This window comes from Patella vulgata, chromosome 7, assembly GCF_932274485.2.
Source record: "Patella vulgata chromosome 7, xgPatVulg1.2, whole genome shotgun sequence".
Taxonomy (NCBI): Eukaryota; Metazoa; Mollusca; class Gastropoda; family Patellidae; genus Patella; species Patella vulgata.
This window is the reverse complement of record NC_065885.2, coordinates 19,932,848-19,960,118: the sequence shown is the minus strand read 5'-3', so window position 1 is coordinate 19,960,118 and position 27,271 is coordinate 19,932,848. Positions and strand designations below refer to the sequence as shown.

Here is a 27,271-nt window from a genome sequence, read left to right as displayed (position 1 = left end):
AAATCCATTTAGCTAAAACTGGGCAGACTGTACTTATCAAAGGAGGATTATGACTACCCTAGATATTGCTATTAACATGTTGTGTAGGTAGTGCTAGGTGCTTTCACAGTTAATGGTACATCCTGTCTACTGTTCGTTCATATTTAAAAGATAATGTATGAATTAGTGATTTTATTTTTACCTGTATGTTATCTCTGTGAGCTCTATAAACAGGTGGTGAGGTAGTCGGTGATATTGGTGATACAAACTCAGTATCTGAAATTACACAAATTATATTAAAACAATACAAACATTCAACTAAATCAAACAAATTGTACTTTACTATATAAAACAAAGGTTGGAAAAGATCTTGCATGAAATTAGACCTCCAGCAGACTCCTAGTAAAATATAAGATAATGCAAGTTGAAATATTTCAAAATTTCCAATCTTGTCATCTAGCAAAATCTAGCAAACAAATTATATCTTCAGAAAATTCACAAGGAATTGTCTTAAATATTGATATTACCTGTAGAATAAATTACTTTCCCCCAACCCCTCTTCAAAAATCTCTATCCATACAGTTTTTATTAGATCTTCAAATTGTAATAAAATAATTTGACCATTATTTATAATAATACCAATATTACACCCAATGACTTGCCATAAGACATGACTTAATTAACAGGACATTCTAGTCACGTATCTCGTTTCCAAATCAATATGACTACTGGACACTTATCCAGTATAACAATATCAGTGTACGAACTAAGTGATACAAATGTCCTAGAATTGCATAAATCTATCATATGCTGTATTTTGTAAAGCAATTACAAATATATAACAATATAGAAACATGCCTGAAACTATATTTTATGATTTATAACATAATTTATAAAGATTGAAAAGATAACAATGCATTAGGTGTAAGGAACTGCAAAATCTGAGAACATAAATACCACTGATTTTTTTTAACATGCATTGTTTGAAAGTAAGCATAGATCAAACGCTTCTTTTTACATGCAGGCAGGGGCAGGCTCTTCTAAAAGAGCATACTTTGTGGGTAGAAAAGAACTCAGCCGGAAACATTTCATTCTCAACTGGTATACCAAGATATTGAACTTCATTCACCTTGATTTCAGAATAAAACTGTTATAATTGGTCTTTTTATAAAACTGACAATAATACCAAATGATCTTATTATTAAAGAAGATAGGCTACAGTTTCTATATTCCAGTTAGTGGATAATAATAAACATTACCCAAACAATATATATCAATCTGAATTCATGCTTATTTTGAGCTTAAAATAACTCTTTTCATACAGAGAGTGGCATAACAAATAGGGACATGAGATTACATGTAATGACATCAAAGATCAAGTAGCTGACATAGTTTTCAACTATTGTACAAAATAGATATAGGTTTACTATCTTCTTTAATTCTTAAGCAATAATTTAGTTTTAAAAATAAGGTTAGGAGAACAGCTGATTAAAACAACAACCATGCTATTAGAAGTGTAAGTATCATTATACCAACCACTATCAGTTAATACATGTTGTTCTTCATTTTCATCTAAAACTAGGGGTAAAGACAATAAATACTGACGTTAATATGGGTAGAAACAGTGTCAGATTAAATACTGATGTTAATATGGGTAGGAACGGAGCCGGATTAAATACTGGAATTGACATGGATATAGACAGAGTTGGAGTAAATACTGGACAGTGAGAGAAATAGATATAATGGGAAACAGGATCAATACTGAAATTAATGTGGGTGCAGTTGACAGCAGTCAAGAGACAGAATACTGAAGTTAACATGGGTCCAGACACAGAATAAATACTGAAGTTGTGGCTATGATCGGAGAAGGAATAAAAACTCAAGTTATAGACCAGGGGTTATATGTTTCAGGTCTATTCAGTAAATATGGTCAATAAGCTTCCATTTCTTTTAATATTAACAGACTTCATTGTTCAACTTTATTTCAATAATTTGTTTTCAGCAATGGAAGGAAACCAGAGGACCCACAGAAAACCCAACCTGCTACACAAGCAGGGAATTGATATCAATGCAACTTATCAGACCTTATCCAAAACACATGCGTTAGACCATGCAACCCCACCCATACCAATATCAACATATTGTATTATAAATATAGTATATTCGACAAGGCTGCAATATTTCACATACAGTCCCTTTGTTTATCCATTCCCAAGCAATAAATATATTCACAAGAAATAATAAGATAAAGATGTATAGATAATAGTTAATTATTTATTCCCATCATAATAACATAACAATTTCAAATATTCTTATATAAAAATAATTATTATTACCATTGAGTTCATGATACATGGACGGATTACACAAGAACATATACGAGACCAGAAATTACATGACTCAGCGTGTACTCAATATCATTCGATGACATTTTACTTCATGCAGAATATCACACATATATATACATATATGTATATATGTATATGTATATATATGTATATATATAGGGTTTCCTTCACAACAAGGGTATGATAAAAAGTGTTCAGGGAAAGGGTGGCAACTCAGGAATAAAATACTGAATATCTTAGGGTTTCTCTCATGACCAACAAGCATTCACACTGAAGGACTTGTAGCATCTATCCTGTTCACTAGGATTTTGGCAAATGGGAGGTAAATCCAGAACTTAAAGTAGCAGATCACTGAATACTGATAGCGTTCTTTCTCTCATAACCCCCATGATTCACACCAATTTAGAAAGAAATCTGCTAACAAGCAGTTACCATGCATGTTTCGACTATGGAATTAGAATAGGACTCATCCTCTCATTGTTACAATGCTTCATATCGAGTTAAAACTGTAGCCTCTATCATATTCACAAGGTTTTTTGGAAAAGGGGGGGGGGGCTCCAGAACGAAGGATCACAGAGCACTGAATATCAATAGGTTATCCTATTATGACCCCAATCAATGGTTCACACCAAATTTGAAAGAAATCTGTAGCCTCGGACAAGTGTGACAACATATTCTGGAAAGAGCACTATATAAATGCAGAATTTATTAAACATACTATGAATACATAACCACCAATAAACCAAAAACTATTAATATCAATCAATGTCATGAGAATAAATACATATGAGGAACACATATTCGCACAATATTATTACCAAGAAGATTTAATTCAAACTTTTACATACATCAGACAGCATAACTTCAAATTACCACTTTCACATTTTATGACATGAATACATACTTTGATTATTATTATTAAACTTTTCATGGCTTACCACTTTTTTGGGGGAAATCTAGCATAAATTCAATCACAATTCAAACTAATAACATGTCCAACATTGTCAAATTTCTGTATTCCCTTAATAACATCCACCAAAGTAATCATCTTGACAGTTTTATTTAATGACACACAGAAGAATCACAATACACCCACATTTACACCTGACTTTCCTTTGGGGATTGAAACACAGCATTATGATCAACAAATGACGAAGGATGCCAAGAAGCTCGAGAATTAATAAAATCATCATCATCTTCCACAAATACACTATCTCTTACTGTCCTACCATACATTGATGCAGCAACTCTTGGTCTACTTGAGGAATCACGGAATGACTGTGCGGTGGCTCTACGTCTACGATCGCGTCGGATAGCTAGACTACCTGTATCACTAGTACTTATAGTGTTAATAAAGATGGACTCATCACTGATTGGACGATATAAATCCGCTGTGTACCTACCATCATAAGGAGTTGTATATCCACGATTTATCCCTAGATGTTTCTTCATATCAGTCAGTTTCTTCTCCATATCTTTCATCTAGAAAACAAAAACAGTTTTATTGTTACTTTAATTGTATATTTTCTTAGTATTCCATTTTAATGTTCTTAAGACCATACCATAATCCAACAAAAACTAAGCTTTATTCTTTTTAGAGCAATAACTATTCTTTGGAGATGTCCTATTCATATTAGCAGTTCACTGAATGGCAGCTGTTCTGATAGTAGTCTTGGTCACCCAGAACCTCTTAGTCTTTAACATACGGAGGGTCTGGGACTGTTGACCATATTTAACGTAAAGTCCATTGCCCATGTGTAACCGGGAGTTTGGTGGTTGATTATCCAGTATCTTTGGCCAAGTCAAGTAAGAGTTGTGTCCCTCCCGCAATAAATCCCATAATTATTGCATTAATATAAACAAACATGAATCGTGACGACGAATCAGAATTAATTTAAAAAACATAGATATGGCCCATGAAAAGAGAAATTTTACAATAAAAAAATTAAGAGTGTTGGATATTGAACTGACAATGCAATCAAATGGATTATTTGAAATGGCATTCTTAAATTAATTTCATGGGCACATCATCATGTTTTAGGACAAGTTACCCCCCTTATGATAATGTAAATGACCAGATAATCTAGCCAAGGACCTATTATTCTCAAATATTTTTCTGGAAGATAGAGACTATTCTGAAAGAACATAAAACTGGTGCCGGATGAGGTATACTGAAAGTGAAGGTAAGGAGTTATTGACATACCTTATTAACAGCTCTAAGATAAGCCTGGCGTCTTTGTTTCCGTACAGATTTACTCACAGATTTATCTTGCGCTAATTTCTGTGCTGCTGCCATTATTTTACCCTGTAGCTCACATTCTAATTCTAACTTGGCCACCACATCTTCTCTCTGAAATGCATAAATTTATCATTTAATATAAAATTGTTTAGTCAACCACAAAAAAAATTTTATCCACTAATTCAGATTAATCTGTGACAGAGTCAATTTTATGATCCCACAATTATTCTCATGATGGAATGTCATCGTATATTCACATCTACTTAAATATGTGAAAGTTTAAACATGCAAATACACGCATTCAAGTTTTGAAACAATCTTTACCTCATCCCCACTTTTCACCATGTTGGATGTCAAGGAGAAAGCAGTTCCAACTCTCCGTCTGAATACTGGAGCCTTTTCACCAGGTCCAAGTGGTGTATCAGCAGGAAGTTCACCTGTCAGTTCCTGCAAGAAAAATACACGTTTTATTATTAATCATTATTTTACTAAATAGTACAAAGTGGACCTACCAACCAAATTCAGGATGCCATGCCATTAATGAAATGTATGCATTACGATCAATGTAATAAATTTACACTGGCTGTTATCCTTCAATGAGGAATTCTGAAATAGTCTATTAAATCTGAACAAAGGCAAGCAGTTTAATTCATTTCATTTTCTTTAATAAAACAGTTAGAGCAATAAAATAAAGACTAGAAAGACCAGAAATATATCTGTAGTTTGTGTCCAATAAATGTATAGAAGTTTAGTACATACCCCTTCTTGAAAACATAAATTCTTTAATTCTTCTGTTTTCTTCTTTAAGGCATCTTCTAAGGCCTCTTTCCTGGCCTTTAAGGCCTGATACATTTCGCGTTGGGCCTTCAGCGTGTCAGATTGTTCAATATTCACTGGAAAAAAACAAAACAAAATCCATATTGTACAAATTTGAAAAAAATTACCTACATATGTACGCATGTATGTTAACTTCAGATAATCTCATTTAATCCCTGGTGTCCAAATTAAAATTACATACTGGTTTATAATCAAAACATTCTGCTCTAGGATGTTTTACTGGAAATGGTTGGACCCAGTCAGTAAATATCAATAGTTTTACATCATGTATCCAGTATCCCTCCTACTCGTCTCTTAAATAACTCAAACTATGCCAATTTCTGCTGTAACTGGCAACCATATTGCTCCAGGTCAACAAACAAATGAATGATAACCGATCATCTCATCACTTGAGTATGAAATATCAGCAGTAAATTTATTTCAACTATGCAACAGTAACAAGAACTATGAATTCCTCCAGCTGATGGGACCAATCAATAATCAGAATACTGATAACCTCAATGAGATGTCACACAGCGAGAAAAACACCCTCATTAAAATCAGTCATCAAAAATCTGCAGTGGACGAACTTAAAATCAATTTTTCAGAGTGGGTTTAAAAGCTCAACTAAAATAGAGGCAGACATGGTTTGTTCGTGGAGATTCTACCAACTGAGATGACAAACCAGATGTCTTAAGAAAAAAAAGCTTGATGCTAAATATTGAATATCTAATCTTTTTAGCATTTCCATTCAAAATCAATTCTATATCTAATTTTGAAGGCATAAAAATTACACACAAAAATCAATAATTAATTGTGTCTGGATGAAAATATTTGTACTAATACTAATACCCTAGAAAAAATGCAAATGGTTCTGGGTCATAATTTTGTTCCAGTACATTAGACAAGTTTTAGTAATTTCTTTTTATTGATTTTCTCATACGAGAGAGGAACTAAAAACATTCTTAAATTAATTTGATTTTTTTAACCAAAATTATGAAAAAAATGATATTTACGGACAGAACAGTGGCTGATATTATAGCTGGTACTCTTAACATCAGAAAACAAATAAACAACTAGATTATATCCATAAGACAATTAAATTACAAAAGCCTGTGTAGTCAAATCATAGCAAATCAAAAATTATTTGTTCAATGGCTGGTGTAACACTATTGAAATTATTTATAGAAATTTATAGAAATTAATTTTGTAGAAGTACCTATTTTACCTAATAAGTCAAAATTCATTAGTACTGATTTCTGGGCTAAGATCTTTACACACTGGTCCATGTTGAAATTATATGGTTCGAACAGCAACACTTAAATATTAGCACTTAGATGATCACTTTAACAATGACAGAATGGGAATGACTTTAAAATGTTTGTTGGATGTTTTATACTACAGTAATTAAAACAACAAGTCAATGAAGTCAATTAAAACAACAATTTGAAGATATGAAAAACTTATTGAAACCATCAAACTAAAGGTAAACATGACTCAGCTTTAATAACTGACAACCTGAGTAAATTAGGAAGCCCTCAGCATCTAATCAACTATAATTCAGTGCTTTGTTTCAGTCCAACTAGATTTTTAGTTCAGCTTGGGATTAGGGATTAATCACTTGATTAATGGGCCACACTTGACCTTTAACACTTTGCTTGATTGGTTGATTGTCTTGATCTCTGTTTTTAGATGGATCTGATTGACAGCTTGTGAACTGATTTTCTACTTTCATTCTATTGAGTTAAATAATTCATTTTAAATGTCTTCTTACAATATAATTTAGCAAATAACTTTCCATCAAATTTCCAAATCTATTATAAATTAATTTACCCTTGAATAAAGTAAATCTATTTTGTTTTATTTGATTAAAAAAAAAAAAATGTTGATTTTAGATCACCATAATTTATTTGGACGGAGTAATTTTATAATGTCAGTACCAATTTTTTTTAATTTTTTTTATCAGACTACCTTTTTCGTCTATTGTGTATGGTTTAGGACTTGTAAATACATTTTGTCTACCTCAAGATTAGCAAAATAGTTTTTCCACAGAATTTGTATCTTTATCCCAATTCTTTAAAATATTTAAGTGTTTTTACTTTATTTAAAGGGACAATAACACTCTTGCTGGCTTGACAGCTCCAGAAAATAAAAAAATAGCCTTATTCTAAGTACTAGATGTGTCAGTGTCCTACCTGTTGTGTTAATTATCCATTAAATCCTATTTTACTTGTCCAGAGGGTTCAAAAATATTTTTAAATCCAAGTGACATTTGAAAAGCTTTACGTCAGGCTTTTCAAATCATTTAGTTGAATTTTCCAATTTTTTAAATTAGGTGTGTTAAGATGAAATTTGTATCATCAATTAATTGGAATATTGTAAAATAGTACAATTTGTTGACCAGAATAAAGATTGGGACATATTATTCAGTTACAACAAGAGTGGTATTGAGCCTTTAAAGGAGCTAAGCTCGAGTCCTTCACTTTATAAAATTGTGCAGGAGCCATAAAAAGTTCCTGCCAATTTCAAAAATGAGAAAAAAAGCTCCCATAAAAAACTCTTCTTAATCATATTGTAAGAGTAATTCTACATTCTCTTAAATTAAGGAGAGCCAAATTGTATTTATGATTTAGTCTTGTTTAATATTTGGTGAATATGTTTGGTGAATAGGTTAGCTTCAGAATTATCAACATCAAAACTGATACCTCGAAGGCATGCAGTTTAAAAATAAACAAAAACTGAAAGTAGTTTATTAATCTCAATATTTAGGAGAGTGATTTAGCTAATTTGCATGAGTCTTTAATGATTATTGTGAAGGAAAGTTGAGGTGTACCAAGAGGAGCAAGAGCGAAAACGCACCATAAACGTGAAGGACTGTATTTTCAATAATAATATTTGAAATTAAAGACATAAATTAGAATTCAATATTGGTCCATTTCAATCCATACTGATACTGTTATGTTGCCGTGAAAATGTGGGATCCTAAATCCAATATTTAAACATTTGAAGATCAGTACCTCTACCTGATTTCTTTATATCCATAAAATGTCTATAACAGCATTTTCATTACAAGCCAACAATCAAAATATTATAGACTAACTTACAATCAAATCTGGACGATGAGAGACTGGGCAGACTTTGTGAACTTGTACTTCGACTTAAATCTGATCCAATAGACCCTGGTAATGATGTTGTACTTCTACTTAAATCAGCAGCTATTTCGCTCATAGAACGTGCACTGGGAAGAAGTGACTGTTGAAGAAAATTAATAACAAATATTTAGAACAAAGTAAAAAAAGTTGGGTGCCCAGGTTTTGATGTGGAAAAGTTTTTAAATGTGTATACAGTGTAGATGAAGATTGAAAATATAAGAGATAAAATTGGCTATTAAGATATGGTTATTAAAAATATTAGTGACTATTATATAAAACATAAGCTTATATTGAATTCATTAAACAATATATTATCAATCCATTCCAAAATAACACACAACACATATAACATTTTTTGTCACATGTTTAGATGTTTGCATGTATGCAGCCCAGTCCACCTATCTGAACTTACATACATCTGCATACAATCATGAAACCTTCGCTTCAAAGATCAGTGCTGGTTGGGTGTGGCAAAATTAAATTACATTCTGTCCTGTTCTGAGTGTTATAAATGTTTCAGATATAATGCACCAATTCTATAAAATGATTAACCACATGGTGCTAAAACTTCTAGTTCACTCGAATCATTTAAAGGAAATTGAAAACTCATTTATCTAATTCTGCAAAATAAGTGATCAAATTACTACTGTAGATAGTTAAAAGTGTACCGAGTTGGTATCTTAAGCATGCATGCATTTGTGGATGGAACTGGCCCGTGGTGAATATTCAATGTTATTTGTTCTTATCCAAATTGTGTCAACATCGGGGCTGCATTTAGTGTACAGCAAGTACAGGCTGTTCAGGAAAATGATCACATGAACCCTGACCTTTAGAGTGGGGTGGATTGTAGTGGGTGGAACTCTGTAAAATATCATTGCATGATAAGACTTACTGAAAAATTACTACAAGATAGGAAAAGAAAACAAATCTGAAAACTGTCCTGCAGAGCACTTACAAGAATTGTGGACAGATGGATACGGGTGATGACAATATATTCTGACATGAAATGTGGGTTTATAAAAATTATCTACTTATATCAAACATGAAACATTCACAGGTTTCAGAACACTGTTCTCTCCCGCCCCCCCCCCCCCCAAACACACACACACACTTTTGGGCATAGAGTTACTGTATTACAAACACTATACAATGTCCAGTTGACTTACCTTGCTTTGTTTGCGATCTAGATAAAACTGATGTTGGGATACTGCCATAGACCAGATACATTTTGTTAGTTGAGGTGTAACAGCAAACCAAGCATGAACATTTACATTACCAGCACCAAATGTTCTACGACTTACTGAAACTCTGAGAATGAAAAATAAAGGAAGAAAATAAAATAAAAGTAACCTTTGCTGTGTTAAATTCCTGTTTTATTCTGCCATTAATGTCTCCACCAAGCCAAGGCTTAGTTCTTAAAAAATGTCAATGAATTAAATATAATTATATTTGTAAATAAAAGACATATTTAAGTCGAAGGGAGTTAAGCATTAAGGGAGATTTAAGATTCAAATAGGATTTTGAGTTGGGCCCCAATCATTTTCTCCCAGATATGACAATACGGTATTACTAGATCGCCTTTCCTTCTTATATTGACACAGTTATTACCCTCCATTTATTCAAGCTTGATAACATTTGAGAGAATACTCTGAAATGTCTCCCAAATAAATAAGCAGCTGTTTTTCCATAAGTATGTTTATAGTTTATTGCTCTATCCAGTTACTAAATGCCCCCCCCCCCCAAGATCACTTATTCAGTGTTTTGGCTTTGGAATTAAAGAAGCTAGCTCCAAATAAATTATAGGGTTGATTTTGTGTATTATTTTGATTCTACAATTAAATTTTTGTTTTGAAATACCAAAGTGGTTATAAGTCTATGTAAACAAGAACAATCTTGTCACCATTTTTCAGCTTATAATCATTCTAATTGTTGAATATGCATATTCATTTATAAAGTCTAACAGTTTAAGATCTTGTAATATTCTTGAATAATACCCATTGTTTATAATCTCTCTATAACGTAGGTCACTTACCATAATTTACAAACATCATTTTGATAGCCAACCAATTTAAGAATTAGTGTTTTGTATTTAAGAAATGTGGAACTTGGAAAGATTTAATAAGTTTGTACATAACATTAATATATCGCTGGAGTTCTACCCCATTGTAACTATGGAGCAGAATTATTTAAAAAGCTAACTTCAACTTAAACACTTCATTTTTGTTGTTGTTGTGAGTTGTTTTATAGAGTATGCCCTGTATGTATCAATGAATGAAATGAAGGAATAAATGAGTTAACTTATGAATTAGATACACTTGCAAAAGCACAGTCAGAGCAAAAACAACATTATTTAAGCCCATAAAAGGTATTATTTCAACAATGAATGTGACACAAAATCATCATAATGCACAAATTTTCGAGAGTAAAATTAGTTTACAATACAACATCTATAGGATCTCCAACGCATTAAATGATTTACACACACACACACAATATTGAAGTAAAATATATTTTTGTTCAATCCAGAAAGTAAAGAATAAATTGCAAATAATTGAAGAAAGTTGTGTAATTAATCGCTAACTAACATGCAAGGTACTCTTTCATAAACATTGTTTGGTATTCACTGTGGGCTTTCTAATACAACAACAACTCCCTACAGAATCATTGTGTTGGTTCTAATAAATAATCCAATACAGTGTAATGTAATGGTTGTGTCTAAATTATCAGACATGTTGTATGTTAGGATGTCTTTATTAATGAAACTCTAGATACATGTATAGGCACAACCATAGATGAAATAATACACTAGAACTTCACTTGGGGTCCAACAGAATATATTCCTGATTATTAACTATTGCTCTTTAATCCTGAAAAGTCTCCCATTTCACAATGCACAGTAAGACATACTTTGACATAAATCAAACAGAATTACAAGACAACTCTACTGAGTTACGTCCTTTTAACTTTATGCAAGCTTCATGAAACTGATCCCAGAGCTATAGTCAAGGGACTTCTAGTGGAATACTAGTCTATTATTTCTTATGACCTGTGGAAGATGACTTTGTATAACTAGATGTCCCCCTTCCTATGTGAAAGTAGCTGAAATAAAGAAGTTACATAAGCTTTTCAACAAGTAAAGCCCTATGGAAGCTTAGGTGAGGTGAAGATTGTCTGTGATTTGAAGCGGAAGCCACATATAGACATGTACTTACTGAGTAGTAGGATCGGATATTGCATCAGATAATGAGTCAAAATTCTGTACAGGCTCCCTTATAGCATCCTCATATAAGTTGAAACTGCTCAGGGTGTGAATGACACTAAATATTCAGGTAAAAATAATAAAATTTGAATTTTAGGCAACCATCTTTCAAGAAAAATATCAAAATTAAATAAAGGAAAAGAACTTTGCACCAGCCCCATATTGGTTCACCATCCCATTATCGCCACGCGAGTCAGTCACTACAGCTAGGTATTTGCTCTGGGGAATACACCTTGTTGAAATGAATTAAAGGTGTTTATTATTATTGGATATCTAATCCTAGCACTTATAGCAGAAGAATTGGACGTTAAACCCCATTTCATTTCATTTCCTAGCACTTATGACTTTTACATTTTAGTCAAAATTATCTTCTGAAACCGTTTCATAAAGCCATCAGAACTTCAGTTTTCCTAACTAATCCAAATTGTGATGATTCAGTGAACAAATTGTCAATCAGTGTTGTCGATCGGTATTTGGTATAGTCTGGCAGTATAGTTTGAGTTGCTATATTTGCATTTTATTTGGACATAAATTCTTGAGAGAAGGTGCCTTTACATTTCTAAAATTCTTCTGTAAAATGTTTCAACCTAAATAAATCTGTAAATGCAGCATCTTTAATATGGTTTTGTCAATAGAGAGGTAAATTTAATGCACATGTTTATTAGTAAATTTGTACTGTACACGTGCTTATTAAATATTTTCACCTAGTATATGATAGGCATACCAATTAGACTGATTTCACGGGTTTTAACTTCATGTGAGTAGGAGAAGTACTTTTTTTTTGATGTAATCATTACAGCATGAAGATTTCATATCAACATGCCAAAATCTAATTTCTATCAAAAAAACATCATGAAAAACATCAACAAGTCTTATCACGAAATGTGAAATCAATTTTCATCAAACATACAACTCGTACTGAATAAGCTCCAAGATTTATGAGAGAACAAAATATGCTACTCAGCAATCCCAATAATTAGTTAATGACAACAAACCACAAAATCAACACAATACACATGCAGAATTTAGGATAAAGAATGAATTAACTAGCAAACAGATTAATTTACTTCAATAATAAAATTACTCAGTAGACATTGCAACAAATGTTTTTCTTTACAAAATACTACTGGATACAGAATTATAATCTTATCAATTTTGATACAAAAAATTTGAAAAATAGCGGATACATTCTAAATTTTATTCTAGAATATAAAACAATATTATTCTAGAATATAAAACAATACATATTCAAGCTTGATGATTTACTTTGAAGAATATGAATTGCAAAAAAACTATTAATATATAAGCAAGAACGTATTGGAACCAGAAAGATAAATTTATTCCTTAGGGTGTTTGATAGATTTATTTTAAACGATTAAATATTAGATAAATATTAGATGAATAACAGAAGCAAAAGGCACCGTCTTCCAAACGAGCAGACAAGTAACTGATGATGACATGAATGAATTATGAAGAATTATGATTTCACAATATGATTTCTAAGCTAAATTACCAAATACATATAGCTTTCATTTCATCTGTTCATATATCAGAGGCAATATTTCTATCTTACATTTAAAGTCTGTATGGTCATTAAATTCGAAACGTTTAGTTTTACTGATGACAATATCAAGAAATCATGCTAAATAAAAGTATAACATCTATAATCTAAATCACAAAATATCAAAAACTTACCGTTTAGGGTCGTGAACTTCTATAGAAAATTTTTTATCACGATAATATAAATTCTCTAATGATTTCCATAAAAAAATCTGCAATAGATTAAACATTAATCACAAATTTCGAAAATATTTTATATGAAATCAAGTATTGTCAAAGTTACATGTACTGTACAATAGATTGAAGTAAATACAAATCAAATGGTTGACTTCAGCAAATTCGAGAAACAGCATGAGGCTGTTTCACAACATAGTAATTGTTTTGCTCAATCTGTTAATCTTAATCCAGACGTTAACGCATTTTTGTCTTTGCATTCATGACTTGTATAAGACAAATCAGTCTTGTCTTAAGTTCATGATTTATAACTATCCACATGATATGGTTTGTGGTGTATGGTAAATACTATTATATTACTGGCATAATCACCATACCTGTAGGATCAGCTATAAACCACACAGAGGGCATTGTTTTCTAGTATATGAACTATGATATAATAAATAAGCTAACTTACTCTACGAGGTGTTGATTTATCATTTTTATCAAACAGATAAATTCCTTTAGGGCTTATACCTAACCACCAAGGTAATCCTTTCTTATCCTGAAATATATAATAGTAAAATATTTACACATCATTTATAGTAGATTATAATCACCAATAATTTACACATTTCACATTTCTGTGTTGCTGAAAACACCGGTATATTAACAATGCAATGTTTTTGTTTAAAAATCATTTTCTATTCAGAGGATCTAGAAAATACATGTCGAAGTCTAGTCAACCGCTTGTTTTTTTAATTAAATCTTAAATAATGAATCTGAGTACATTTTATTGTGGATAAAGCTGCGAACAATTTAATATTTTCTGAAAGATGCACACAGGCTTTAAGAAGCAGTTTCTCAAGTTATTACCAAATTTGATGGAATTAGTACACTGAACCAAGCAGATCACAGTCCAGGTATGGTAGAGGTCACAGAAACTATCTATGAATTCTGAGTGAATCTGTACGTACCTTTACTTCATAACAATGTATTCCATATGTTGGTATATTCTCTACTATTGTCATATAACTGAAGTATAAACAACACATAAATAATATCAACTTTCAAGATACAACAGATTTTTAGCCATATTCAATCTAACATCCAATTTAATATTAAACAATGAAATGATAATATACAGACCCAATCCCTAATTATTTTTTTTTACCAACGGCAACTATAAAATTTCATCCATTCCAATAACTTGTCAATCTAGATCCCTATACATGTATCATTCTGTGCAATATAATGTTTTGATCTTTACAAGAAGATACATACATTATAACTCTATGGGCCCTTCTACAAATCCTACATTAAATGTGGTCCCAATGCACAGATTAAGAAAGCCCACCCAACCTGACTGATACATTCAAGATGACCAGAATGTATAGTATATATTTAGATTAAATGTATTTATGTTAAAGAAGAGAAGGTGGACTTTTACTAGAGAAGATTTTTATCAGATTTATGTAAACATGAAACCACCCATATAATCATTACACTTTATTTCAACATGTTCTAGTTGTTAGACAATCAGTATTTATCTTGGGTGAATGGGGTATTAAACAAGGTGCTTCACTTGGCTAATTTATATCTATATAATTCACATTAGATATGCCATTCAGATAGCTATAACATTATTTAAAAGTGCTGGTGTTTTTAAGCCAGTAGTACTGTGTTCATAAAGACTGGGAAATCAGTAATGGTCAGAGGTTATGGTTTATCATATTCTACTTGAAAATGATTATTTTCTCAAAAGCTGATGAAATGTGCATGCCAAAGCCAAGCCAACCCCGAGATATGAAGCAGACCTGTTCAGAAAACAAAGATGAGCCAACTTTGGGTATAAACCCTTCAGAGCTAGGATTTTGAAAATGTGTATTTGCTTAATGATCATTGAGGTTTTAAAATATTGAAGTGTATTAGCCCTGTATAATAACTGGTGTTCACACTACCAAATATAATTAAATCTAGTATGTACTTCAAGGCTTACAGATTTGATTTTATTCCAAAATCCATTACAGTTCTTGTGGAACGAAAAAAGAGTTCATTTTTAATAATCTTAATAGGGTATTAGTGGAAAATGAAATAAGAAAAGAAATTCATCATATCTTTATTTTGTTTGGTCTTTATGGTTCTGGCAGAAAGTGAATTTCAACATGATTTATATGTCATAAAAATATATTATTATCTGTAATATTAGTTTGTTTTTAGATTCCTTTGTCAATAAAGATTTTAAAATGATTGAAAAGAGGATGGTTGCTAGGAAATTAACAGATAATCAAGTCAAATTTTCTCCACACAGTAGAATGAACAGATGCTGCTTGTTTGTATGACTTAAGAATTGTTATTCATTGCATGCCATAAATAAATATTTTATCAAATTATTTGGTTTGTCAAATTTCCTGAGACTATCAATCATTTTTTGTAACTGTGATTGAATAGGGAAACAGTGGTGGTTTGTAAGATGTTGGCTCGCTAACCAGGAGGTCTCAGGGTTTCCAACTCAGTTTCACTATGTCAGTGGTGTAGGACGGAGGGGCTGACAAAAGTGTCTAGTCATTTGGAAGGGATAAAAAAAAACCTGAGGTCCTGTGTGCCTATTGGCTTGCATGTAAAAGACCCCTTGACAGTTGGCATTTGAAATAAAGAGTAGGCTGTAGTGTTGCTGTCCCTCATAGCACATTGTATGGCATACATATTCATCTTCATTAACCCAGTAACTGCAGAAGAGTAGGATGTTAAACTCCATTTCATTTCATGTAATCGAAGAGAGAGAGAGAGAGAGAAAGAGAGAGAGAGAGAGGACTCAATTCATTAAAGAAAAAAAAAGAAAGATAGAAGAAATTAATACAAACTAGGTCATTTAATTCAATAAAAAAAACCCCACCAAACAATTGTCATGATACATGATAGTTACAAGCAAAATCTAAATTGCTTATTATAATCTGTTTGATGGAAACAGTAAGCTTTCTGTCAATGTGCTTTCAATATTTAATTAACAACATTTCATAGCCACTCCAGATGAAAATAAGAAGAGAAAACCTTTAAAAGACATTCACGTTTCTCGCTTGATAATGACAGGCGACTCAATTGAACTCATCAATCTGTCTGCTTAACTACATGCAAGGTTTCTGAAGAGGTTTTTTACAACCTTTCAATAAGATGGTTCTGACAGAGTCAACATATGCTTTTAATAAAAACAGCAAATATTCTACCATACATTCACGTTTATTCAAGAATTTGTAACTATCGATTCTGCTACTTCTTATTTATAATCTAATTACACATCGGATTAATAAATCCAGTTTAATTTACATTGGTGAAACAAATATAGCAGTAATGTTATACACCGTACTGGTAAAAACTCACTGTATGCTCGACTAGAAATAGAATACTCTGTTGGCCAACTTGCTAGGGGTTGAACCTGCAGTGCTAAAGATTGATTTTGCCTAAATGGCTACGTAAGATAGAACAAAAAAATTGAGCTCCACCTGTGTACATATAACTTTGTGTGCGTTATAGAACCCTTCACAATTGGAATTTTAAAAAATGTGGATGAAATCATTGCTGTCCTCCATAGAATTGCGATTTGGAAATGAAAGTTCTATTTTCACAAAACAAATTTAGTTGATATAAAGAAGTTGATATATTTTCCTGAATCAACAAGGTACAGTAATTAGTTTTCTGACAAACATTCATTTCAGCAATAAAAATATTGTTTCTGTTTGCCATCACGATAATTAACAGTGAAAAAACTACAGGTTTAACGTTTAATAAATATAAAACCTATTTAACTTAGAAAACATATTACTGTTTATTCTTTAATACATTTAACGGAGAGCGGAAGTATAAAAAGAGGCATGAATCAAAAAATATAGGTAACTTAAACATTCTAATGTTTATACTTTCAATCATGAAAAAGATTACCCCATTTATCTCTATCAACATAATTTTTTATTTCATTTAATGAAAAACGGAAGTATAAAAACACCTGAGAAGAAAGTGCATTGCAAGCATTTCACAAGCATATCTCCGCATTAATATGTTTAAGTACCAGTTAATTAATAGAAAGACAGTGTGACTTGGACAGTTCTAAATTTAAAGAATATAATTTATAAAGCTTGGTGTTGAAATGTTAAGAAGAAATGTGGTTATTCAGTTAATTAATAGAAAGACAGTGGGACTTGGACAGTTCTAAATTGAAAGAATATAATTTGTATAGCTTGGTGTTGAAATGTTAAGAAGAAATGTGGTTATTCAGAATATAAATCTAAACCAAAGTATTATGTCATTGTGTTATGAAATAAAGAGACATTGAAATGGGCTCAGCCCTTCCGTCAAGAATTTCTATCCGAAGCATATTTCGCAAACTGTTCAAAATATGAACCTATTATAGTAATTTTATCTTTTGTTGCACATAATTATAAATTTCTCAGAATTAATCATATTTGCATTTCCATGTCCATGATTTGACTTGGTTTTTGGTTTACAAGGATGTAGGGTACTGATGACTGAGTCTGTAAGATTTCTTTCGAACAGTGATTTGATTTTCCAAGCGCTAAGGAATTTCAGACCTCAAATTTGCACATTGCAAAGCTTTTCACAGGGATTACAAGCAAAAATAACACATTGGTCAGTTTATAAATGTAGGGTACTGATGACTGAGTCTGTAAGATTTCTTTCGAACAGTGATTTGATTTTCCAAGCGCTAAGGAATTTCAGACCTCAAATTTGCACATTGCAAAGCTTTTCACAGGGATTACAAGCAAAAATAACACATTGGTCAGTTTATAAATGTAGGGTACTGATGACTGAGTCTGTAAGATTTCTTTCGAACAGTGATTTGATTTTCCAAGCGCTAAGGAATTTCAGACCTCAAATTTGCACATTGCAAAGCTTTTCACAGGGATTACAAGCAAAAATAACACATTGGTCAGTTTATAAATTTTTTAAATGTGTAACATAATATAAAGAACTTACTTTACTATAGCAGAACCTCGAGATGAACCAGCTAATTTCTTATAATGGTGTATCACTCGATCTTCACTGCAAAACACAAACATATAATACATAATTAATAATGATGTTTGGAACTAATCAATAACAATGCACAGAATACTGTATAAAACTGAAGACATTGTGTCCTGTGCATATAGAATGGGTTTTAATGTCTCATCAACACCATATTTATATCATTTCGAGATAAGATAGTAATTTTCTTTGGTAGGTTACAGAGGAGAAGAATTTTGCAAGAATTGTAGCATTATGCCTCCTCTTCGACATTCATTCGCCATTGGATCTTTTATGCGCACTACCAACATGTACACAAGACCTCAGTATTTTCGTATAACTACCCAACTATATGATTCAAGTCTTTAGCAGTTTCTTCCTGCTACTACGTACCTACAAAATGCATTTGATTGAAAATGAGTCCAAAAGAGAATCAAGATTTCAACCAAATAAACATCCCGCCATTTCCAAAAAATCATGCATATTCCATTAGCAACATGGCGCCAGATAAGGCTTGTGAAGATATTAATGAATAAGTCCTTCATAAAACTTTAATGACCTAACACATCCAATTCACTTTACTTTTTTTACAAAATGCATATCTATTGTAGAAGAGCACTATTAGATAATCAAATAATCTCTCTATTCACATCAGTTTATAAAGACTCACAGCAACTATAGTATTTATTTATAGAGTTACTGTCTCTGTCCAGACACCAATTATGAATAGGTCAAAAAAGAAGAGATAAATCTAGATACAAGATTGAAATTATAATGACCTGTCTGTTTCTCATCAGTTTGTAACGTTACATATTGTCCCCTTAATAAATACTAGTTCATTGATAGTTCTTCTAGGATAATAACTTATAGCCCGTTCAGACGCTTATTTTTAAACCAGTTCATAATTGCTGTGGTTTTTAAGACAGCATCGTGTTGCATTCACACATACTATAAGCCAAACCAGTTTAACTATTCTGACCTCTTAGGTCGGAGGTTAGAGTTAACTACGCATGGGTAGCTTCATATTCTTTATAAGGTTCTCAGACGCTTTCGATAACATTGGCACTGTCTGACCCCGATATCTTCACAGGAATGTATCTTACTGCGTATTGCGCATGCTCAAAGCAAGCTTGAGCTGGAGTTTTTAAGCCAACCTGTTCAGACAGCTAAGATGAACCAGTTTAAAATAAAAAGCCTTCTCGAAGACAGGTCGCGAGTTGAGTTTTTTAAACTATTTTATTTGCCCCACATTTGCGTTCAGACGCTCAAGTTAAACTGGTTTAACAATCCCCAGGGTTGTTAAACCAGTTCAACTTAAGCGTCTGAATGGGCTATTATATATATGATGTACAAATCCAGTCAACCATTTTAGCAACCAATGAAAACATAGTTACTCTCTTTTCGAGATCTAAATATATGTTCCCTTGAGGTTCTCTCATCAATCTGAAAACTGTAACTTTAACAATATATTCCTAATTTGACCCAGAAAAATTATAGATTGAAAGTAATTAGTAGGCTCACAACAAACAAAACAAGAAAGCATCCTTAAATGTCAACCACAAGTTTTCCAATCAATAGTTTATGTATTTCAATACTCAAGTGTAATGGCTATCTTTAAGAACATTACATATCAATGTTCCACTTGCATTCAAATTGCTTACTTTACCCAATCATTCAAAGACAATTTTTATTTTTATTTAATCTAGAAAAACAACCTAATCTTTCTCGTTGTTTTAAAACTTTACAAAAGTGTTTTCTTCTCCAGAAATTTTGGATGGAATGAAAGAAAAGAAATTTTCTGCTTTAGTTGATTGCTTTTATTCAAGAGGCAAATTGGCGTTCGTTCGTTTCTGGGGTTTTACGTCCACTTCCAAATTGGCCTCTTCAGTTTCTTTTTATATAAAGTGACTCAGTGAAAACTCTTTTAATTTGAATTTGTATACTTAAATATGTAGATGTTTCTTACTTCATCAAAGGAGCAGGTACATGTACATGTATACCTGTTATATGTACTTGATGATTTTATCACCTGTTTAGTTACCTGTACATATTTTAAATAATTACCTACTTTTTACTGATTGACAGCTTGTATTCTACACATCCTTCATTTTAAATCTACTGTTAAATTCCCATAGTACCAATAATGATTACATTTTACCTATTACTGTAAGACTGACAACACTTATTTAACCTATATCTCACTTTGACAGACTGACAATCAATCTAAATGTACTTGAAAATTCACACAGAAACCATTGGTAATGGTTATTCCATTTATCAAATGATTTTCACTTAGAAAGTCGTTAGTATTTGAAGCATGTAAATAATTTAATAGACAACCAACAGTTAACATCAATTTATTATTCTATATAGACCTTGCTCAAGAAACAGGGAGAGTTGTTTTTAGATCACACATTTTAAGATATTATGATTTTTGTTCTCTTGGCAACCATATTTTTACAAATATTTTCATGGCCATTTCTCAAAGTCAATTGTGTATATTAATTGCTTTATATATTTATCATCATTATCTAAGATGTTGTTTCATGTCATGTCAAAAATATATATGCTTAATAAATATTATAATGTTTTTTTCATTGGCATGTGGATACAACGGCCTTTAAGGATTAGCAAACATACCCTGCAATGTGGGAGACATATTCACTACAGTTATATAATGTTGCAACAGGTTCCATGCTGTTTGATTGCTATAAGTTTATGGTCTTTTATTCAATTTATTTAAGTCATAAAACAATAATATGTTTTATCACTACTACACATGATAAATTGGGTTCATGATCTGATAATAACGCTGCATGACTCTCATCTGTAGTATTATGTGCTCACCAATCAAGTCAATATAAAAATGAACTCATAAAGAGTCTGAACAGTCAGAAACAACCATTTGTTCAGGATTTATGATCCCTGTTTTTTGAGTCACACCTAACAAATAGATCTTATCTCTGCTAATAAAATTATGATATATTGGCCCAGTGTGATAGTTTGATTATTACTCTGGTATCCAATCCCAATGTATTAGATGATTAATACTGATCAAAATAAATATTGACGTTCAGGTTATTAACTTACAATAAATGAAACAATCATAGCAATTATCGTCAACACATGACTAATTAATAACAGTCATATATAAATGGGATTAACATAAAAGCAAGCAAAACTTAAGAAATATCTGTTTTAGTCTGAATAATTTATTTATATAGAGTGCATTCATGAAATTAAACCCAATGTACAATGTGATGCTCATCAACACAATTACATTTTGTTTGACAATCAACAAAATTTAATAAGATCACACTACAGATATATAAACAATCATAAGAATAAGATATGCAAACAAAATTCAGAAACTTCAAGAATGGTTGTTTCATGCACCTGATAAAGAGTAAAATTCAGTAAAAGCATCAAGATGTTTATTCAAATCTAATCTTTAACATTCATATCTTGAAAAATTTCAAGCTTCCGAAAAAAAAGCTCACGGCTAAAATTTCAGCATTCAGAAATTTTCAAGATAACGATATCTGACAATGAAATTTCTGATTAAACTTTGGTTTGTATACCTTAGAGATTTAAATTGCACTAAACTTACATTAAAGTAACTGAATACTTCCTGATCAGCTGTTGTTCGGCACAGAAATGAACTAAGTTCAACTAATTTTACCCTTTTTCATTTCTCTAATATCCAGCAAATTGTTGATATACATGCCAGTCAATCTGGTACAAATTAATAGAATAAACCTTTCAAACTGGTCATCTATGAACCCTACCTAAATTCGGCAAATATATTTTTATTTGCATACTAAGCAGATTTTTGCACTGTGCTTATTTGTCCCCTTATTGAAGGATTTTGTGTGAAGAATTCTTAGAAAGCAAAATGGCACTGTTAATTTAGTTTCTAGATGGTTTGACTGTCTTATGGTGGATTACTTGACCACCTGTTAAACACTACCCCATGCTTCGATTTTATAGAAACTGATTATTATGATTGTACATAAACAACCAACATCTCCTTCAATAATCATATAAACAACCAGAGTGATGTAAAGGTCAAAAATACCTTTGGCTTAACTACCTCCTAACATATTTCAAGCATTCCTGGCAAAATCGAACATAATAGGATATAAATTCAATTTTTATGAAATATACTCTCATTCCATAAATGTAATGTAATGGAATTGGGTTTAATATCTCACTGACACTTTACAGAAATACTCTGAGACCAACATATGGTTATTTCCATTACAATGGCAATGGGTATATAGAGAATCGAAGAAGATTTTTGCCTGGAATGTGACCGTTTTTCTTACTTTTCTTCAAATTCCAGTTGTTTCCTGACAAATGAGAAACAAGCTTCTTAAACCAGAGGGCCATAGAAAACTCACCAGATTGGAGAGGCGACCCTACTCATATATGTACAGGTGATGAATCAAAACCAGGTCACTTGACTCAATGACAGACATTATGATCCAACCCACCTGGACTAATGTTAACAAAGGTCAGAAACAATAATCTTTCATACACCCCCTGATCATTTTAGATGCTGTTAGTCTGAACGTGAATCAATTTTGTTTGTAGACAGTATTCAAGAATCTTGATTGATTGTAAATTGAAAGAAATTTCCAATTCAGGATTCTAAACAGTTCTCGCCATTTTTAAATTTCCTGTCCTTCCTGTAATGCAGGGAGTTTTTAGACAGTATATATACAAATCTTGATGGATTGTAAATTGAAACAAATATATCAAACAAAAGCTTCTAAAGACTTTTAGTGGCTTTCTATATCCAATCTTAACTGTAACTATAGAATGATTTCATGAACAGGGACATCATGACTACCATGAGCATTTAAAAAAAAAATTAAAACTCCAAAATAAGTAAAGGGCTATATCACTTTTATTTAGACAGAAACAGTACTAAATGGAGCTGATCTGATGTGTTATTTCGATTAATCATAGAACTATATGATTAAGAAATTTAGTTACATTTTTGGCTTACTGCACTCCCACAGCGACACATCTAATCAGTTACATGTATATCTCTACCCAAGTTTTATCTATGGATTCAATCAAAGTGAATTTTGGTCACTCTGACCATATCATATGTATGTAAATATTGAACAGAATTGAATCATTTATGGACTGTTATTCCTGATCAATAAGTTCAACTATCACAATATTGTGGATTGGATTCAAAATCCCTCAAATGACAATCAGCAGCTTTAAGTTTGAAGGAAAATAATAAAGAAAACCTGAAAATCTGATTGAATGGTATTTAGACTCGCACAGCAGTAAATCTGAAATTCTGAAAGCCCTATTTATTCAGTGGTTACTTTTAATTTTCTTCCATATAAAATGACCAATTAACTCATCTCCATCTCTTTTCTCTAGCCATCCACTTCTATGTAGTTTTTCATCCCTTATCTACATTCTTTGTGTCTAAATTAAGATCCACTATCCTGGAAGCCATGTGAACTTGATACCCCGCATAATGTAACGATATCATTCATTGGCTGAAAGAAGGCCAATAACCAATCAAATTACATGTTACAATGATAAACAGATAGTTTCCATTCAGCAAACCTTAGTAGACTCTGGTACCCTACATCTAGTACCGGAGTTCACCAAGGTTTGCCGAATGAGATAATTTTCTGTTTACTATCCGGAAACAGGCCCAATAAAAATCCAAATTTTTCTTATCTTGAGAAAAATGGAACTGGAGAATTAAAAAGTGGAATTCCATTTTAAAATGGAAAAAAAAATCATGTCTGGTATCTTAAAAAATAATAGGGAAGAAATGGCACGTTTGATAAAGCTGTATATGTGAGATCTATCTAACAGAAATATTTGTGATGCATAACCATCAGATAAGTTTGTTTCTCAACATTATCCAATAACATGTTAAATTTTTAATAGGAAAAAACAAGAACCTTGATCTATTCATTGTCAACTATTTCTGATGTAATACAAACTTCTATGCAATTATTTCTTACTCTTTGAGACGGGTGAAAAAAACATGTTATTCGTACAGAATACAAAGGTCGACTTCACATTTGCTGTAAATGGAAACTTGCATAATTTTTTCTTCTTATAAACAAATTGTGACAAAATAAATTGCATATGTTTTACTTGACTTCATGGGAACAGAATATGTTAAAATATGTAATACCAGTGAAACAGGCATTATGTACATGTAAGTGTTAAATCTGCCTATTGGAGGTCTTTCTTTGGGCCTTAAATGTTATATAAATTATTACTTAGACATGAGAAGACAATAATCAACTCTCAATCCATCGGATGCCTCTGTAAAAAGATTAGAATGGTTCTGTTCATATTGTATTATCTATTTTTGAAATATTATAGAAAGAATAGCCAGCTCTTTATCTAAATCTTACACAATACCCCTTTAAGTTATAAAACCTTGAGCATCTATGTTATCCAAAAACACATTGACCAAACAGGTGATTGGAATTTAAGTAAAACAAGTGTAGTTCTAATTCATATAATATATATTTCTTTAAAAAAATAATAATTACAGATAAGTAACTAGTTCTTGTTCTCAAAGAAATTACCTGTCGAAACAGGGACCATCCCAATTTTAACAGTCTCAGAAATAAAAAGTCTGTGTATGTATGAAATTTAAGCGCCAAAATATAGAGGAATGGTGTATTTACATGTACCGTGTCTAAAAATTTCAGCTTACAATATTAAGTCGTTTGTATGTGAACCTCATAACTGCTTATCTGGACATGTAACTCTTCTAAGATTTTGAGTCGATTTTTTTCGTTGGGTTACCTGATAATCTATTGCCGTTCCCTTGGAGATCTATTTAAGTGTATGACCCACATCCTGTACGTGATAATGAAAGGGAAATTTCACCTAGACGCGTTATTTTTATAATAAAAAGTCTGGTTTTATCCAGACACCGTAAAATACAGCTTGGGACACCACTCTCCATTTCCAGATGAAGACTGACAGATTTACAATGTAAGTTGTTTGAAAACTTATCACATATATTGAGTTAGTTGCATTATACTTTTTATTTTATACAAAAGTACAACAAAATTCTCTGAATGTATTAAATAACATAAATTCATAGACTAGGTACTGATATAGTCATAAAATTGATCTTCAAATTCTATATAACATAAATATAGCATAGCTAATAATTTCAAGTTATTCACTTAGACAGAATCATAAACAAAATTTCTTAAACTAACAAAAACATAATTATGAAAATATTGTACCATCAATTCTCAAAGAAAGTCAAATTAAATGGCCACAAATACAACATTTATCAATTGGTGTATGGTAAACATGAAGTGGCAAAGCAAAGTAGTATAGTGTCTTTAAATTCATCATGAAATTAGTGTAACACTTGAATTTTTTTTTGTAGTCGACTCTTCTTTTAATTCCAAACTTGCAAGGATCTTTTACATGCATATAGCTAGGTAAATTATTAGGAATATGGAATGTATCATGAGAGGTAAATATCTAGCACTAAATCTGACAGAATACAAGATACAGATACACCATCTCTCTTATCCTAACATGTTCTAACCCTGGTCTTATCTTATAACTTTTATCTATTACATTTACTAATCAGCAGAAAAATCCACGCTAAAACTTATTTTGGTCAAAAACAAATCTACTACTTCTTCCTACGTTTGAAGTTTGCTTACACCTGGTGGTTTGAAGTGAGATAAACTATATAGTTCAAATCAACTAAAAGCTACCCAGAATTTATCAAGAAAAAACTAATTATGGTACCATTACTACCAAACATACACTAAAAAAGGAAGAGATTAACTGAAGTTACTATCTCAATTTGCTTACAGTCGGATCAAACTGATTTTTTTAAAAAATTCTATTGATATTTCAGATGTAAAGCAAAGTTTTATAAATCATGAAATCTAATATTGACAAAAATATCTGTTACCAAATAAATTTATACCTACAGTTCATTTCTTACCCAATATGTCCATACTAAAGAATCAACTACAAACAACACAAAACATCCCAAAGCAATGGTACTGAGCATTATCATTCTAAAAGCCCAATCATTAGATACATCCTGTGGTATTTTTACTTCATAATTCAATTAAACCGTTAATTAAAAGTTTTTGGAAAATAGTTCCGTAGCAGGGGAATTTAGCATTAAAATCTTGAAGTGACATACAAAAATATGCAGGTTCCTAAAGTTCATTTTTGGGTTACTTTCCAAGGGACCTTTTTACTCCTATGTAGTTTGCTACAGGAAGATTCGCTTAACCACATTTCAGCTTAATGTGTTTGGTCGTACTATTTTTAAACCAGTTCATAATCGCTGGGGTTTTTAAGACAGCATCGTGTTGCGTTCACACGTACTATAAGCCAAACCAGTTTAACTATTCTGACCTCTTCGGTCGGAGTTTAGAGTTAACTACACATGGGTAGCTTCATATTCTTTATTCGGTTCTCGCACGCATTCGATAACATTGGCACTGTCTGACCCCGATATTTTCACAGGAATGAAACTTACTGTGTACTGCGCTTGCTCAAAGCAAGCTGGAGCTAGTGTTTTTAAGCCAACCCGTTCAGACGACTAAGATGAACCAGTTTAAAATAAAAAGCCTTCTCGAAGACAGGTTGCGAGCTGGGGTTTTTAAACTGGTTTATTTGCCCCACATTTGCGTTCAGACGCTTAAGTTAAACTGATTTAACGATCCCCGGGGTTTTTAAACCAGTTCAA

General features: G+C 31.7%; 1 protein-coding gene across 6 annotated transcripts in view; it reads right to left on the bottom strand.

Annotated features, from left to right (window-relative positions):
* The window catches only part of LOC126826914 (FERM domain-containing protein 4A), a 117,733-nt gene that overhangs the window by 8,542 nt on the left and 81,920 nt on the right, over positions 1 to 27,271 (bottom strand). For 4 of the 6 annotated variants that reach the window (XM_050556054.2, XM_050556048.2, XM_050556052.2 and 1 more), the window contains exons 8-20: positions 18,496 to 18,561; positions 14,484 to 14,541; positions 13,985 to 14,071; positions 13,489 to 13,565; positions 11,747 to 11,851; positions 9,701 to 9,842; positions 8,487 to 8,634; positions 5,326 to 5,459; positions 4,891 to 5,013; positions 4,531 to 4,677; positions 3,731 to 3,809; positions 1,516 to 1,557; positions 182 to 255 (exon numbers count right to left, since the gene is read on the bottom strand). In XM_050556054.2, coding sequence (XP_050412011.1) covers positions 182 to 255; positions 1,516 to 1,557; positions 3,731 to 3,809; positions 4,531 to 4,677; positions 4,891 to 5,013; positions 5,326 to 5,459; positions 8,487 to 8,634; positions 9,701 to 9,842; positions 11,747 to 11,851; positions 13,489 to 13,565; positions 13,985 to 14,071; positions 14,484 to 14,541; positions 18,496 to 18,561 — 1,282 coding nt within the window. The remainder of the gene's footprint in view (positions 1 to 181; positions 256 to 1,515; positions 1,558 to 3,730; positions 3,810 to 4,530; positions 4,678 to 4,890; positions 5,014 to 5,325; positions 5,460 to 8,486; positions 8,635 to 9,700; positions 9,843 to 11,746; positions 11,852 to 13,488; positions 13,566 to 13,984; positions 14,072 to 14,483; positions 14,542 to 18,495; positions 18,562 to 27,271) is intronic. The other 2 variants (XM_050556049.2, XM_050556050.2) reach the window with 2 other exon arrangements.